We start from the raw sequence: 18,824 nt of genomic DNA on the forward strand, positions 1-18,824 counted from the left end.
ATATGACGTTTATCAGAGAGTAATGGCACAGCCATCATTCACTATAAAAAGAGATTTCTAGGCGTCCGTTGACTGGACTGACAACTCCCCTAACAGATGGTAAGACAAATGCCCTCAAACCCATACTAAATTCGTTTTCTGTCTACCATATCAGTACAATAGAAGTGCTCCTATGTGATCCTAAGATTTGAAAACCATGCAAAGTAAGAATGAGAAATAGGAAAAGAGGCTCCTCCCCAGCCTGGCTAGCTGGCCCCAACACCTCACCTCAGATTTCTATAATGTCCACCAGGCTGTCACTTACTGATCATTCAAATCCAAACATTAACCAAAATTAAATTACTCCTTTTCTCCTTGCATTATATAGAAACATTTTTTTCTACATTTAAATCAGCTCTATTTATCGTTACTATAAATCAGCTGATATTAAATCAGCTACATCAGAAATGTCATTTACTCAAGGGGAAAAAAATTAAAATACCATTCTTACTAATCAGCCACAAATACATTAGTGTGGTGGCCGCAATAATATTTCTGTGTTTTGAAGGGTCCACGTCAGCAAAGATTTTCACATCAAGAGTCCACAGCTGGGAATATGAATCAAAATGAGAAAATGCAAATTCTTTTCTGATTAGCCAGAGTCCCACATAAAATGAGACCATGGACCCAAAGCATATGGCATGCCAAAGAAAATATCACCTCTGTGAAATTTGCAAATTCCTTAAAGTGTCCTCTTCAAATTGAAGAATTCAAGAATATCATTATTGGTGAACTGGGGCATTTTTCATTTTTAATATATAATGGAGAAGTATTACCTTATATCAAACCAAATTCAACTAGCACGGGTCAAGCTTTATGTTATGTGCTCTTGTGCATATCCTGGTATCTCCAATTATTAACTATATCACCTTAGGCAAATGACATTGCCCTTTGATGTCTCAAATTTCTTACCTGATAACAATAGTGTAAACTTCACAGCTTTGTTATGAAGAAGAAATAAGTTAATACATGTGATATACTTCAATCGGTCCCTGGCATGTGCTTAGTAATTATTTAGCTACTATTGTTATTATTATTATTGTTATTATCTCTAAAATTATCAGTGCAAATGATTGTTACTCAAACCCAGAGACGTGATTATTATCTCCATTTTATAGCAGAGAAAATGGAGGCTCAGAGAGGTTGAGAAAATCAAATAATTGTTACTAAAACCCAGAGAGGTGGTTTTTACCTCGATTTTATAGAGGAGGGAATGGAGGCTCTGAGAGGTTGAGAAAATCACTTTAAGTCACACACATGTAGTGCTGGTGCTGACATAAGACTCTTGGCTTAAGGGCGCCTAGGTAGCTCAGTCCACTGAGTGTCCAACTCTTGATTTTGGCTCATATCATGATCTCAGAGTCCTGGGATGGAGCCCTAGGTGGGGTTCCACACTCAGTGAGGAGTCTGCTTGAGGATTTTTCTCCCTCTCCCCTTTCCCCACTCATGTGCACACTCGCTCTTTCTCTCTCTCTGGCTCTCTCTAGAATAAATAAACCTTAAAAAAAAAAAAAAAAAAAGACTTGCCTTCTTAAAGTCCAGTCTTCCCACCACCCACCCCACCTCTGCATGGAGACTACAAATAAATGTCCCTGAATCAGCAAAGACATCTTCCTTACATTTTTAACTTCAAAGTGACATAAAATTGTATGCAAAATCTTTTGATCAAAAAATAGCACCTTCAGAGATGACTACTTTAAAAAGAACATCATTAATTGGTAGTCACTTAGCTGAGATAGGACAAAGTCCTTTAATGTCCTAAATGTCTTTCCAAGTCAAGTAGCTTAAGGAAGCCAGGCAGGGAGAAAGAATGAGCACAAGATCAGGTGTCTGAAACTCTGGGTTGAGTCCTCCCTTTGCTCACTGCTATGAGGTTGTAGGAAAAATAACCCAACTTCCTCCTTCAAGTCACCATTGTGAAGATTAAATAAGATAATTCTTGCTACTATAATTGAACTCTAGAGCTTTGGGAAAATAATAAGCTAGGATTTTTATCATCATAACCCAACTGCCAACCTTTTCTGAAATGACCTTTTTAATGGATAGATGAACTTGACTGTAATTCCTTAGCATTTTTCACCATTTCCATTTCTAGAAACCATGAGCTAAAGAAACAGAGATGTTCATATGTAAACGCCTTTCCTTCTTTCTTCTTTTGGAACTCCAAAAAATATTTAAATATCACATCTTTCATCTCTTAAAATTCCTTATAAAAACCATAAAGAATGCTTTTTGTTCTGGAGGAAGCAAGACTCACCATCTTTATTTAACTGTATGGCTGTTAAGAAGTGTGAATATTTTGCTTCCTAGATATTGTAACAACTGGAAAATATTAGGGCTCATGAAAGTCTAACCTTTCTATCAAAATACCAAAACATGAACTGTCCTGCTAGGAGAAGGGAAGTTAGGAGAGAATGTTTGAGTAAATGGCATGCCTATACCTGCCAGTCTGGATCTAGTCTCAGCAGGAATCCTCCCACCCCCACATCACATGTGAATTCAGTGACACAATCTATCACCTTTCTTGACTTTCCTACTGTTCTTGTCTAACCTTTCACAACATTTTAATATAACTCTCCAAATACCTAATTAATTTAACTCTTATATTAATTCCCCCAGACAACTATAAATAAAGAAGCTTTATTCCAAAAGAGCTCATAGTAAGGTCTATTCAACTCAATAGGTCACATATTGCCTCCATCCTGTCCTTGCTTCCAGAAAGCCTCTAATCAAACTATCAATTCCTCAAGGAGTTTAGACAGCAAGCAAAGACAAAACAAATCTCTCCAGTAAAAAGAGGTCTAAATAGCAACATTTTGAGTGGGGACTACTTCCTCCACACACACACCACTAAAAAAAAAATGGGGTTTGCAACCAGGTCACTCCATAGCGAGACCCACCAATGGACAAGCTGTGCTCATGCTACACAATCAGTTTACAGGCTCCTAATACTCATACATAGACACACTGCCAAAAATCAGCAAAGACAGACAAAAACAGAAAGAAGAGATTCAGAGAAAAGAGATAATGCTGAGAGCAGAAAAATCTTAAAAAAAAAGAAATTAAACATTTGATTAATATCCTCAAAGAGAAAAAATTATAAAATGTGTGAATGAAACAAGAAATACTAAAAAATACAGTGAACAGAGATCAAGAAAGTGCTCTTAAATATTAAAAATAACATGGCTGAGAACTTAAAATAACAAAACTTTAAAAGGCTAGAAAATAAAGTCAGAAGTCTTTCACAAAGTAGAACAAAAACTCAAATAGATGAACAACAAAAGGAAAAAGATAAAAAAATTAAAGGATCCATCCAAAAGATGTAGCACCTAGATAATAGGAGAGCCAGTATTACAGAATACTGAGGAATAAATTGATGAAAAAAATAATACTTTTTAAGAACTGAAAGACATAAATCTTCAAACTAAAAGAGAGTGCAAAGTACCCAGCACATGAGTAATAAAGGACGCACAGTAAAGCATATCACGGTAAAATTTCAAAATACGGAGGTAATCTTAAAAGTTAATTGAGGGGGGAAAAATAGGTCACATACAAAGCGCTAAGAATGGCATCAGATTTCATAATACTAGAAATAACAAACTAGGATAATGCCTTAAAATTGAGTTTTAATACTGAATTTTGTCCCAGAATTCTATACCATCCCAAATTATTAATCAAAATACATTTTCATACATGCGAGGATTCAAAAAATTTACCTTCTATGCATCCTTTCCCAAAAAGCTACTGAAGGACATACTTCCCAAAAATGAGGAAGATTGGGATTTAAGAAACAAAACATCTAACAGGACAGCAGTGAACAGAAATCTTATTACAGTAGCTACTCAGTAGGCCCCAAAAATAACTTCACTAGATTGTTGCATAGGGGTGCCAGGAGGAAACTTATAGGGTAGGGGCATAGTAATGACAGGCTTTAGTATACAGAAAATATACTACATGTTTGACAAAGATATTGAAGAGTTCAACAAAAAATAACAATAGGTACTAGACAAAAATAAAAGAAAAGACAGTATCAATTTCAGGGAAAACAAAGAGCTATATAAAGAAGGAGCCATGGTTATATTTCACTGCTTGGCTTAGCAGTGAAAAATATTTGTTTAAATCATAATACTATAAACCTTGACCACTGAGTCAATAAAATACTAGTCAATACCTTTATTAAGGGAATGGAGGGAAATGAATTACTTGGAGAGTGAGAGAGCTATCATATTTCCCCATAAGCCAATAAATGAAAAAAATAAATAAGTAAACAGCAATTGCATATTTAGGAATACAAGAGTAAATAGGAAAACAGCCAAAAATGTTGATGTATAAAACTATATGAATATAATATATAATATAATATATATACCTTTAGGAAAAGGTACTGAGGAAGGGGAAAGGCAATGTTACCTTTTCTTTATAAGCCTAATTGTATTTTGGCTTTCAAAACTATGAATATGTATTACATTAATTTAAAAATATAATAACTATAATTTTAAAATTAATTTTAAAAATATCTATGACTACAAGATGCAATCAACATAAAAGAACACTGGAGATTATAAGAATAAAGCTCAAATAACTAATTGGCCTCAAGCCAAATGATCACAAAACACCCTAGTCATTTAAATCTTACCCACTCTTGTGAAAGTATGCTTTCCTCTCATTTTGTAATTATATCACTTCAAAAATCAGAAGTCCTATCTCCATTACTTTGATGTTGCAAAAAATATCTTATGGATCTTGTGCCTTCTCTGATTCATCAGAGGAATAAATGAAAAGGAGTTCCTTTACCAATCTTTTCATAACTGATCATATCCTTAATTTCTACACCATGCTTTCACTCTTTGAGTATACATTAATTGCTTTGGTCTAATCAAACTAATACCCATTTTTATATTAATATTTATCCATTTGATGATAAATATGCAAACAAAGCATAATATTTCTCCTTCCAATAAAGGCAATTTTTCTGAATGACAGATTTCACTTAAAGCTTCATAAAGATGCATATCTATATACTAAAAGAATATATTCTCCAGTTATAAATCTAACACATTTACTAAAATGATTTCCAACCCTCTCACAATTACCTTTGAATTTGGCTTTTAGGAATAATTGAGTGATGGGCATTTAAGGAGGGCACTTGATGTAATGAACACTGGGTGCTATAACCAAATGATGAATCACTAAATTCTACCCCTGAAACTAGTATACATTATATGTTAACTAAATTGAATTTAAATAAAGAATTAAAAAAGGAACAAGCAACACATCCAATTCCATTAGTTTTTTTTATAAATTTATTTTTTATTGGTGTTCAATTTGCCAACATATAGAATAACACCCAGTGCTCATCTCATCAAGTGCCCACCTCAGTGCCCGCCACCCAGTCACTCCCACCCCCCGCCCACCTCCCCTAGTTCGTTTCCCAGAGTTAGGAGTCTTTCATGTTCTGTCTCCCTTTCTGATATTTCCCACTTATTTTTTCTCCTTTCCCCTTTATTCCCTTTCACTATTTTTTATATTCCCCAAATGAATGAACCATATAATGTTTGTCCTTCTCCAACTGACTTATTTCACTCAGCATAATACCCTCCAGTTCCATCCATGTCAAAGCAAATCCAATTCCATTAGTTTTAAGTCTTCCTGAACCAGGTATGCTTGGGCATACATTTAAGGAAGTTAATACTAGTCAAGCATTGCACTTCACTTACGGGATAATAACTACTACTTAGTATATACATAACTGAAGCATATACTGTTGCTTAGCTTTAAAAATACACAAAGTGGTTTCATAAAAACTAATGCAAACATGGCATTTAGGAAAAGCAATTTGTTTACCTCTGTTGGTTTGTAGCAGTCTACAAGAGCTTCCTAGAATAAAATACACAGAAAGTAAGTTTGATTATTTTAAAATTCAGTATAATTTTAAAAGTGAAATTAAAAATCATTTTCATTTTATCTTTATGGTATTATTCTAAACTTGATAAATCCAGATTTCATGTCAACAATCTAGAATCACACTTTGTTTCAGCACCTGTTGGATCATCTTGAAGATACCAAAAGTTGTACCTTCCTATGCAGGAGTGCCTTGCACTCTTCAGAACACACACTCACACCTTTCCTTTGGCCTATTAACATGGTTAATAATAAACTGTATATGCTTAAATTGAGACAGCTTGTGGGTAATGGTAATAATCACCCTGGACACAGAAAGCAGGGGGCCTGGCTGTAATTCAACCACAAATCAACTTGTCACACCTCTAGAAGCTTCAGTGTCCTCGCCTGGGAAACCAAAGTGGGGGGCCTACAGTAGGCAAAGCTCTCAATTTTAAAAACACTTTTATATATCATTACATTTTCTACAGAACTAGTACCTGCTTTATTTTTTCAACTTTCATAACTAGATGCTATCATGTCCCAACTAAATTTACCATCAAGAAGTAATCATTAAGCTGAGACGGTTCGCCACACGAGGGACACTGGTAATTATTAACATGTTGATCACATTAATACATTAAAATGTGCCCTTTAATTGCCTTTAGAGATCACTTGTCATTTGCGATAACCAACAGCCATTAACAGTAATTATCAGTGAACATTAAGAACAGTGACAGGTCAAAAGTTAATTGGTTTTAGAAACTCCCAAATGTAGATTTTAAAATGATAGATTTGACCTCCCGTGGGAAGGGAAATAAATGTTGTATTGCTCTAGACTAAGGAAACATCTCAACATCCATTGTTGTACTGGAATGCTACCAGGTGAACATACTCTAATAAAATGTCTTTTATTATGTTGTAAACAATCTTATCTAGAAATTGATTTCATACATTATGTGACATAATCCACAACTGTGAGACTAGAGTCCTGGACTTGGGTACTCCAGTTCTGGCTCAGCACCTCGTCTTCTCATACAACTGTGGAGCATCACTTCCATTCCTGGCAAATGGATTTCTGGAGGCAGAACCAGCTCTTCTTCCAAGAAGACGTAGCTACAGAAGCTCATATCATATTCATTAGGTGGTTTGAGAACTGACTGTAGTCAAGAACTGCTCTACCATCAGAGATGCAGTGCATGAGAACAGATACCTAGCACTACACTGCTTTCCTCTCAGCAAACTGCCATTGCTCAAGTCCTGGTAGTAACACCACAACAGGGCAGGATCAGTGTATGCCAGACTTGGAGATCCAAGTGGATTCAAGCATCCATGACTGGCAAGTTCTAGATTTTGAAAGTTGCTTACCCGTAATTTTAAAGCTCTCTCTTCTTCGCTGTCTGCATCAAGTAGATCATCAATGTCAATTTCTACTTCTGGCATTTCTTCTTCCTGGTGGCGGGGGGGGGGGGGGGGGGCAAATGGGAAGACATTCCATTTAGTGAGAAATCATATTGCACCAAAATGATTTAACTTAAATAAATGACTACATCATCAATGAAGGGGGGGATCAACAATTAGGGGGAAGGAGAGACCAAAAGTAAGAGGAAGGAAAGAAGGAGAAGGGGAAGAGTAGGAGAAAGAGAGAAAGAGGGGAGAAAGGAGAAGCCAGAAGAAAAGCGAGGAAGATGGGGGGGTGGGGTAAGTGGAAGCAAGGAGTGGGGGAAGGAAGGGAGGGGGAAGAGGGAGCAAAGGAGATTTAAGAGTCATGAAGCAGTAGAAAGTAATATTTCAAAGATGGAAATTTCCCACATTCTGGTAGAAAACTACAATTATTAATATACCATGGGACTCAGCAGATTATAGAAAGAGTAGTGAGAGTTGCAGTTTCCTACCCAACCTCTACCCTTAGCGTGGTGGCTTTGACCCCAGTTCCTGACACAGAGCTTCTAAATGCCTTAGGAAATTCTGAATTTCCCCAGGGAAATTTCCTGGCTGGTAGGAACATCTTTAGTCCTTTTTCTTTTTCAAAGATTTTATTCATTTATTCATGAGAGACACACAGAGAGAGAGAGAGAGGCAGAAACATAGGAGAGGGAGAAGCAGGCTCCATGAAGGGAGCCCGATGTGGGACTTGATCCCGGAGTCCCGGGATTACGCCCTGAGCTGAAGGCAGAGGCCCAACCACTGAGCCACCCAGGCATCCTGAAACATATTTAATCCTAATGAGATGACTCTTGGTGGGCTTCTAGGGGCTGGTCATAAGAAAGACCAAACCATGATTAATAGCTTAGAACTTTCCACCATACCCCTGCCCCCTCCTTCCTGGAAGGAGAGAGGGGCTGGAAATGGAGGTGGGTACAGATGTGGCCTCTATCCAGGCTGAGGTTGCTGGAAGGATCCCAAGGCTGCACTCTGTGATCAGGATGCTGCAAAAGACCACACTGGATGTGCATGTCCTTTCCTTCCTCCATGGGTACAGCTTCCCTGACTGCCACCCCTGACCCCCATCCATGCTGGTGTTCTGTCACTCTATACTGCCTGTGCCCCACTTCCTATTTTTGTGCGTATGTGAAATCCCGGATAAAAGGAGAGTCATTTAGGAAGCCACAAACAGATGGTGGTACAGCTCTCAAGGGTCTACCAGACTTTCCACAGTGAAAGGACAGGTGGGGACTGAAACACCAACAAAGAAACCACTAGATTATAAAACAGCCAGCAGCCCACAAACACAGACCACAGCCGGGGACCTGCAGTGTGGACGGAACCTGCAGGGAACCTCCCCAAGCCAGTAAATGTCAAAGTAATCCCACTGGTCCCTGGAGCAGAGCCCAGCACACACTGGGGTGTAAATGTGGTTAGAGATTAATTCTGTGGATTAATCCACAGCACACTGTGGCTTTAACAACTACCATAAAAGGCCAAAACAGCCACAACCAGTTTCAGCTGGTTCTAGAAAAGCTAAGCAAAAGAGATAAACCCACAAGTTCCTATCGAAATGATCTATACAGAATCCTCCTCAGTTTCTCCACTCCTCCCCCAAAATGGTCCTTTGGCTTTGGCCATTAATATTTGAGATGGACACAAAGTATATATTTAAGTCAAGGTTATTAATGTACTTGAACACAGGAAGTGGGACATAGAACCAGCTCAAGGAATCACAGCCAAGGGAAGCTTGGCATCTGCTATTCCTCAATACAATAAGTAAAGAACGTTCTCCTCAGAACAGTGCAGCAATGGGTCTCCCTTCAAACATTCAGCTTTGAAGCCCTGCCAAAGTTGGTCAAATGGGCCTTCACTTGTGCAGCAATGCAAAGTCCCACCCATGCAGGAAGAGTCTCCCTCAGGCATGACATTTGACCCATTTTCCCCAACCTTCAAGATCCAGGTGAAGTTCACTAAGATGAAATACAATAAAAAATTCAGTTGCTCAGTCACATTACCCACATTTCAGTGCCCAGTGGCCACAGGTGGCCCATGGCTCCTGCACAGATGTGGAACCTGTCATTCCATTGGACAGGACAGACGTGGAGTCCACTTAGCCCCTGGCCCAGATACTGGGAAGTAAAGCTTCCTTCCCTCTTAAAGGAGTGTGGTGGGAGTAAAGAAATGCCCAGCACCACAGGTCACGAAGGGTCACTTGGCTTTCCAAGTGGGAAACTTGACGCAAATTGTCTTTACCAACTAATTATAACAATCAATGGGCATAGACACTCTCTACCAACCTATGATCCTTCTCGTTGCCCCTCACACACCCGTCACTGGCTAAGAGGAATCTGAGCTCAGCATACACCAGGAGTGTAGCATGGGGGTGTGTTCTGAAGGTCAGTGACGCCAAAACCAAAGCCCGGGGACACAATGGCATAGAGACGTGGGCCATGGAGGTACATGTGGGAGAGTCCTGGGGAGCAAATACTGAGCCAGTATCACATATTGAATCCCATGTATATTTGGTATTTACAATTTTCAATGAGGAGTGTAGAAATATTCTACATTCAACTGACATCATCTTAAGCTCTATTTAATGTATTCAACAGTAATCACTGAATAAAGAACTTTAGTGATAGATGACATCATAGACAAGGGAGTAACTACAGCCACATCTCTCTCTGATGTGCTAGTGTTTAGTTGCATTTGAGAACTTCACCACATTAAAAATAGATCTCAAAACAGTGGTTATGGTGACAGTAAGTGAAACAATCTCTTCAAGGTCCCTGGGCCAAGTCACCAGCTAACATATCCCTGCTTTAGTCAGAGGCCTTCCTGTTGGCACCCACAGAACAAGCCCCTCAATCATGACCACGCATCTTTCTGATCATACATCTGTTAAGAATCCACTACATGCAAAGCATTGTGGACTCTGTCCGGGAGGGACTGTCAGTCTTGGCTCCAAACAAAATAACATGCGATGGCAGCAAAAGAGAAAGACAAACCCCAAGTGCTTTAGTAATTAACGGAAGAGAAGACTTCCACCAAGGGCTGCCGAGATGGGTTTCACTAAGGAGTGTGTAAGCTGGCCATGCAGAGTGGACAGGGTTGTGGGGAAAGGGAGAACAACCACAGAAAGCAAAATGGTACACAGGAGGCAAAAATACAATGTGTGTCGTAAACATGGCGTGTAGAAAGGTCCTCGGCCTGGGAGTCAGACGGCCCTGTGCTGCCAATTTTAATGCCTATGGTGAGCAGACAGGTAACAGAAATGTGTGCTAAGGCTGCCTGGGGGTGCCATAGGGAGGAGTGGGGAGCGTGGCAAATTGGAGAAAACATGCCCCCAAGAAAGACAGCACAGAACACTCCATTCCTGCCCATTGTGACCTTCCTTTTGAGAACATGTGCTTAGTGCTGCCAGATTTTCTATCTTTTCAGGAGAAGCTGAAAATACAGATTTTAAATAGAAAAATATCACATTATTTTAAAAGTTGGTTAACAATTCCTGAAAATACTGTCAAGGACAAAGTCCATCACACTGCAGGCAGCAGTCTTCCCTCATCCTGCAGAGACTAGCCCATGGAAGGTTCTAGAGCAAGGGTAGGAAATGCTGGAAGGGGAGCAGGCCGATTCGCAGGGCCGCGAGCAAAGGGGAGGAGGTGGGGAGATGAGGAGGCTGTGGACAAGCACACACTCATCCCAGCGTGAGCCACCCGGGCTTGAATGAGTTGTGGCAAGAATGAAAAGATGTTAAACCGTGAGTAACAGGGAGGGAAAACAGATGGCATTTGTTGATGAACTGGGCAGTGGATGAGGGAAAAGGAAAAGGTAGGAGAAGGTCTACGTTTTGAGGCTAAGAGGTGGTGGAGGAAAATGCAGTAATAGGGAGCACGTCTGGAGCCTTGAGGGCAGTTCACAACCGACAAGCAACTCCGACCTAAGCCATCTGCGATACCCTCTCCCCGCAGCGCAAGAGCAGACGTGGGACCCCCACGCAGCCACCACAAAGGGACACATGGCAGTGCTGAGTGGCAGAGTCGGGCCCGTGCAGGCAGCAGCTGCAGCCTGGAGCCAGCGACCACGGCTAGGAGTGCACAACAGGCCCGGGCACGGGGGGATGCACTCATGCCACCCACGCAGGCTCCCGAGGCACGGCCGGCCTGTGGCAACACACACACCCTCGAGCACACACACCCTCTCAAATGCGCATGCACACACACACTCACATGCACACTCACGCACAGACACGTACTCACTCATATGCATACACTCTCATATGCACACATGCACATACTTGTACACACTCATGCACACATTGTCACATGTGCATATATTCGCATGCACACACTCTCACATACCCTCTCCCATGCACACACACACTTTCTCACATGTGTGTGTACACACTCATATACCACAAGCACACACACTTCTAACTGGCCAGAAAATTTACACCATTAACTGTGTCAAGTGTGGTGTCAAGTGTGTTTATATTTTTAAGAAATACAAATGCTCACTTCTCTCCACAGCAGTGATGGGGGCGGGAGTGCTTGAGCTACAACAGCTTGAAAATGGATTATGGTTTTCCAGCTCTGTGACACACAGCCTAACGGCTCCCTGGAAGTGCCAGAGGCTCACAGTTGTCAGCAGTCTCCATCTCCAATAGAGACGTGAGTGCCCCGGGATTAGAGCCTGTGACCCTGGGACACGAGGCGGTACAGGTGGAGCAGTTGGGGCAGGGGTGGGGACCGTCTGTTCCCACAGCCAGCACCTCTGAGCACTCGCCCTGCTGCAAGCACACAGGGGAAATGGGCTTAGGAAGAACCTAAAAAGAACAGAAGTGAGTTGAATCTGAGGGATTCCACGCATTCCCTATGAAAATATTTACATTCCATGTTTTCACTTTAATGACAATCCCAAAAATTTCTGTAAGCAAGCATATTTATTCTAAGAACCATCTGGATGACCATCCTCTAACCTATAACTCAACTCTGTGTTTACACATTGGCATCAAGCAGAATTACTTTAACTGTCATGGGCTAATGAAGAAAAAGTCAGAGATTCAATACCAAATGGATTTAATACCCATTAGATTTATACCTCAGTGACATCTGCACACCAGGTGAAGCCAGAAGACATCTCTCACAGGACACGCAGGGACAGGGCTGTGCCTCCTTCCTAACCTTGAAAAGAGTGACATTAGCCATCACACTAAATTCACATGGTGTGCTTGGATTCCATTGGCTGGGTGCTTTATGGCTAATTCGCAATTTCAATTTGATTTTATAATTGGAAAATAAGTGTGAAGAGTTATACTTGGTCTTAAGTGGTACCTATTTAAATATTATAATATTAAATGTTTAAACTAGCCCTGGAAACTGCAAGAAATCTTCTCCACTGAAAAAAGAGCCTAGCCTCCCCTACAATACATCATTGTGGGATTTCAAAACACTGGGGATGAGGAGGAGATCCTAGAAGCAGGATTCAAGAAAGGAAACAGGTCACACATAGGCAATCAGAGAACTGGCATCATCAGGCAAGAGAGCAGTCATTTCAAAATCCTGAGGGGAAACGATTTCCAAACTGGATGCCTCCATGCCCACCAACTGCCGACTAAGAGGCAGAGAAATACCACAGATATTTTAAGACACGTCAGGTTTTACATCTTAATATCTCTCTCTCCCTTTGGGGCACTCCAAGGGGCTGGAATAGGATGGCTTCACAGGGAACCAAAGTGGGGGAAACAAGTGTAGGTCATCCTAGCTCCAACACCCTTGGTGAGTGGTATGATCCCATGCTACTAGTATTTCCCTAGTACCTACTTATTTTAAAATTTAAATAAGCTTCTAGGGTTGAAGCTGGCTCAGAGCCAAAGAGCAATATCTCCCAAACTCTTCCAGAAAGAAAGAAAGAAAGAAAGAGCCTAACCAAACTTTATCCTGTAGTGAAGGGATAATTAAGATAATGTCCACAGAGGATGCTATTCTTCTTTTTTTTTTTTTCAAGATTTTATTTATTTATTTGAGAAAGGGAGAGAGAGAGAAAGAGAGAACATGCAAGAGCACAAGAGCAAGGGCCCACCCCTGACTGAGAAGCAGACTCTCCGCTGACCAGGGAGCCCGATGTGGGCTTGATCCCAGGACCCTGAGATCATGACCTGAGCCGAAAACAGACGCTTAACCAACTGAGCCAGCCAGGTGCCCCAGAGGATGCTATTCTTGCCACTCAGAAGAGCAAGTCTGTACTTCCCTTTATCCCACACACCCCACAGCTAAAGTTCATTTCTGAAACACTCAGACCAGCTGCCATAGAGAAGGGAAAAACCACAAGACATCCATTGTCACCACTCACATTCACCTAGCACCCCACACAGAGCGTCACCCCTTTCCTCTTGGTCAAGAAAACATGATGTGATATGAGTGAGCAATACTGATGTTATTTTACAAACACCATAAAATGTTTTAATTTGTCAATAGTTCCCTTGCTTGTCTTAGTACTTTTTACTATTATCATTAAGCAAATGACTTGTGACACAGCTTCATGTCATAGGAGCCCAGGGAAGAACTGCTGGCCTAACAATCAACAATACAAAATGAGTAGCAACTCATAGATAGAAAGATTCACACTGCTGGTCTTGTGAGATTATTCTAGAACCAGGCAGATCTACAGCAAAAGCTAAGAGTACAAGGCAGTTCCATGCAACCTCTATTGACTGAATACCTACTACCCACCAAGCACTTTCTAGATGCCAGAGAGAAAGAACAAATAACTGACAAAAATACCTGTTCTTGGGGCACCTGGGTGGCTCAATGGTTGAGTGTCTGCCTTTGGCTCATGTCATGATCCCAGGGTCCTGGGATCGAGTCCCGTATCAGGCTCCCCATAAGGAGCCTGCTTCTCCCTCTGCCTGTGTCTCTGCTTCTCTCTGTGTGTGTCTCTCATGAATAAATAAATACAGTCTTTAAAACAGAAAAAAAAAAACCTGTTCTTGTGGAGATCAAACCCCAATAGGGGACAACAGACAATAAACATGTAAGTACCATTTACAGCATAGCAAACGGTAATAGACACTTTGAAGAAAAAAGCAGGCACAGGGGAGGGACAGGGAATAGCAAGCCTAGAATTTTACAGAGGATGAGAAAAACAGATGAATAATAGACCTTGAAGAGAGTGACAGAAGCCATGTCAATGTCTGGAGGAAAACATCGAGCGAGAGAAGCAAGTGCCCAGGTGTATCAGAGAAGCTACGAGGAGCCAGGGGTCACTGTGGTAGGCTTGGGGTGAGGCCCCCCTAAAGACTGACATGTCCTCTGAGAGAGAAGCTGCTCTGAGTCTGGGCACAGTGGTGATGTGATCTGATTGACCTTTTGAAAAGAATCACCCTGGGCTGTGGGAGGCATGGGCGTGAACAGAGTCCACGTAGGAGGCAGCAGAATTCACCTGGTAAGAGACAATACGGCCTTAGACCGGGCGACAGTAGCACAATATACATTCTCTTCTTATTTGGGTCACAGCTAATCCAGACCTCGAAGAGCAGACTGCACACACGCAGCTCCACGGGTTCCCGAGGCTGGCGGGGCTAGAGCATCCCACCAGGTGTGGGTATCAGGTGCACATCTATTAAGCAGGAGCAGCAGGTGAGTACATTCGTGGGCGGGAGCCACTGGGACACACACTTAGGGACTGAGGGCCAGCATGTGGGTGAGGAGGTGCCCAGGCTGAGAAAGCTAAGGAAAGGAGCTGCGTGGGAAAGCAACCGAACAGCACAGAGCCAAGCCAGGGAGGTGCTTTCTCAGATCTGAACCCCGTTTCCCGTCCTGCCCCCACCCCATGTAAATTGTTCCTCACTGAAGGGCTACTCCAGGCTGGCCTCTGCCAAATCTCTGTCCTTCCCAAATCCCAACGTGTAGCAATTTATTTTCACAAATGAGTATCTCTGGAGAGAGAAGCATAGCTCTCCAGACATGGATTTTGGGGTTTTTTGTTTTTTTTTTTTTGGTTTTTTTTTTTTTTTTTTTTTTAAAAAAAAGAGGACTCAGAGTCAGGGTAGATGAGTCTTCTGTGTCCTGCCCTTGGTCTCAATAGTTCATGAAACCACGTCTTTCTGTGATAAAAAGGACCCCAGGGAGTTTAGGTGAATAGAGCACAGAACGGGAATCCAGGAATGAAAGTGTCATCTTCCCACATATGCCCCAGGCTGCCCTGCTTCTCAGCACAGATGAGACCCCTTGCTGCACGGAGTTGGAAAGAGACCCAGGTTCAATTGCATTCCTGCCACTTACAACCTATGCGAGCTGGAGCAAGGTCACTCGCGCTCCTAACCCTTGTTTCCCACGCCTGTAAAATGGGGCCAAATACAAAAAGCCAGCACAATGGTGCCTGGGCACATCGCACAAACTGAACGATCAGTAACACAACCTTATATGTGGCTAAGGTTTCTGAGCACGTTTGACCAGCTGATCCTTCTTTTTAAAAATTTAATGTAAATGTCTCTCAGGGCATCTTAGACTCCTTGTGCCTGAAAATTGCAAGTAAAGACCTAACACATCACCAACTTGTTCAAAACCACAAGGATTAAAGGGAGGGGGGAATATAAGCAAACCCCCCCAGCGGCAGAACTTTTTGGAAACACCAACACTTTGCTCTGCATTTCCGCATCTGAGCACTAAACATGCGCAGCTGGTCATGAACAACGCCAAAGTGACAAGAAAATCAGAAGCTAGTAACCTAATAAGGTATCTGAATAAGTGAGAGCTAAGGCAGTTCATAGAGATGGCAAGGACAGGCTTCTTAGCCATGGCCTAACGGATGTCCCGAAGGTTCTGGTTACACTGAACAGACTATCCTCACGCTACCTGGGAGAGAATAAAGGGCTGTTCTGGAAGAGAGGGTTGGTGTCACCCAAGGAGAGCAAGAGCCAATGGGTGCGCAGCCTGTTTCTAAGAAGTCACACTTAGCTGCATCCTGCTTCCCATCCATTCAGTAATACGGCTGAGACTGTCTTCTGATAGAAGATGATCAATACCCACCTTTTTAGAAAAACTGCTTCAGGGCCAAGCAGAACTCTCTAGGCTGGAAACACTCAGACCAGGGTGTCACAAACGCAAGTGCCTGTGACAGCTCAGTCCTTTATTATTATTATTATTATTATTATTATTATTATTATTATTATTTATTTGAGAGCAAGAAGGAGAGAGAGAGCACAAGCAAGGGGAGGGACAGAGGGGGAGGGAAAAGCAGGCTCCCCACTGAGCAGGGAGCCTGATGCGGGGCTCAATCCCAGAACCCTGGGATCATGACCTGAACCAAAGGCAGACGTTTAACCGATAAGCCATGCAGATGCCCAACAGCTCAGTTCTTAGAAGAAAGTCTTCCCACACCATCAAACCCATTACCACACTGCTCGCGACTGAATCATTCCAATGGGAATCCGGGTGACCAGAGCATTGAATTTCCAGAACACAGAATACTGAATGTGGACATTTGCCCACCTCCCACCTTGGGAAAGCTCCTAAATCTGCAATGGTTAAATGTGTTCAGGGTTGACAGGTAGGCAGAAGACTGAGATGAGGCGGAACCACCATTAGGAAGAGATGCCAGGTACTGAAAAGAAGGTGTGATTCCCATATGGAGCCCGCCAGGTGCAGACCAGCAGGTGCGGTCCACTTGTGGTGTAAAAGACTATTGTTGAAATAGTTCTCAAGCCACCAAAAGACATGGAGGAACGTATTGCTAAGTGAAGTAAGCCAGTCTAAAAAGGCTATACGGCATACGATTCCAACTATATGACGTTCTGGAAAAGGCAAAACTATAGAGACAGTGGAAAGATCAGTGGTTGCCAAAGGCTTGGGGCAAAGGAGGGATGAACAGGTGACGCACAGGGCACTTCAGGGCAGTGAGAGTGTATGACATTGTAATGGTGGATAAATGTCATTACTGTCAAGTCCCATAGGAGGTACAACACAAAGAGTGAACCCTAATGAAAACTCTGGAGTCTGGCTAATAAAGAGCTACCAATATTGGTTCATCAGTTTTAAGAAATGCACCAGAGTAATACTAGCTTTAACAACAGAGGGCGTCTGGGTGGCTCAATTAGTTAGGCATCTGCCTTCAGCTCAGGTCATGATCCCGGGGTCCTGGGATAGAGCCCCACATGGAGCTCTCTGCTCAGCGGGGAGTCTGCTTCTCCCTTGTCCCCTTCTCCTGCTCTCTCTCTCTCATAAAGAAATTAAAAAAAAAATTTAACAACAGGTGAAGCAGGGGAAGGGGAGGGGATGCCAAGAGGGTGTATGGGGATAATTTCCACTCAGGTACCTTCTAGGGTACAGTGAGAGCTCCAGGCCACCCAACAGGACATTCTGCCTGAGGAGGAGAACTTGCCAGAAGTTCCTTTCATTACCTCCCTCACACAGGAGTAGAGGGAGGGGAGAGAGGAGCTCTTGGTCCAAGGGCCACACTGGGATCAGAGGGCAGGTCCCTGGGCACCTGGGCCTCACTGCCTTCGGTCAAAGTCCAGTCTCAGAAAGAAAGGACAGCCCCCTTCCCCCCCAAAAAAGTGACTTAACCAGCGCTTCTGTGTGACATGAACAGACCAAAAGGAGCACTGCTTCGTAAGCAATTCCCATGATCACTTCCATGTAATGAGTGCTACTCTGCATAGGCAACATCACCATTCCAGGAAGCGTGGCCCCTGACCCCTCCTCCCTCTCTCCCCCTCATCTAATCCATCATCAAATCTATCAATTCTCTGGCTTAAATGGCTCCTGAATCTGTGTTTTTACCTCTTCCACTATCCCCAAATCTACGTTAAGTCATCTCTTGCCTAAATTATTACAGTTCTCTCCCAACTGCTGCCACATATCCATTCTCATCCTTTCCTCTGTCCAATCTCCACTGAGTAGCCAGGGTAGCAAATTTAAGAACACTGAAAACCTGCTGAGAACCTTTCAGTGATTTCCTATCAGTCTTAAAAACCAAAATTTCTAGCACGGCCTATGAGCTGTGCTGGACGCCAGCACCCCCTGGCCCGTCCCCAATCTCTCAACATGCTACCCATGTAGGCCTCCATAGAGCCTTTGCACATGCATGTGTGGCATGCTCTTATTATCTGAAGTCAGCATCACTTTCTAAGGGAAAAAATCCTTGGTCTCACTTGTTCAAGGTCAACCTCCCAACCCCTGAAACTGTATGCCTAATACCATGTGCTTCTCTGTTGCATGTACCACACAGGTAAAAATTTACATTTGTTGGTGTCTGTCCCTAATCTGTAAGTCCATAGGGCAGTGCCTTTGCACAGTGCCCAGTAAACCTTTGATAATCATTCTTTGAATTCAGGAATGAACAATTCACTGAGTTAGGTATTATCCTCACCACTATTTCACAGAAATGTGTGAGTATCTTGACTTGGGGGCTGAGGGCTTTGTTTCAAACTCAGACAACCTGACCCCAATATGTACAGCCTTGTGCCAACACATGTGCCA

General features: G+C 42.4%; 1 protein-coding gene across 1 annotated transcript in view; it reads right to left on the minus strand.

Moving 5' to 3' along the window:
- Positions 1–18,824, minus strand: part of PPP1R14C (protein phosphatase 1 regulatory inhibitor subunit 14C) — an 85,616-nt gene that overhangs the window by 22,540 nt on the left and 44,252 nt on the right. Inside the window, exons 2-3 of the mRNA XM_025997817.2 lie at positions 7,288–7,371; positions 5,884–5,916 (exon numbers count right to left, since the gene is read on the minus strand). Of these exons, the coding sequence (XP_025853602.2) occupies positions 5,884–5,916; positions 7,288–7,371 (117 nt within the window). The remainder of the gene's footprint in view (positions 1–5,883; positions 5,917–7,287; positions 7,372–18,824) is intronic.

The sequence above is a fragment of the Vulpes vulpes genome, chromosome 1, assembly GCF_048418805.1.
Source record: "Vulpes vulpes isolate BD-2025 chromosome 1, VulVul3, whole genome shotgun sequence".
Lineage (NCBI taxonomy): Eukaryota > Metazoa > Chordata > Mammalia > Carnivora > Canidae > Vulpes > Vulpes vulpes.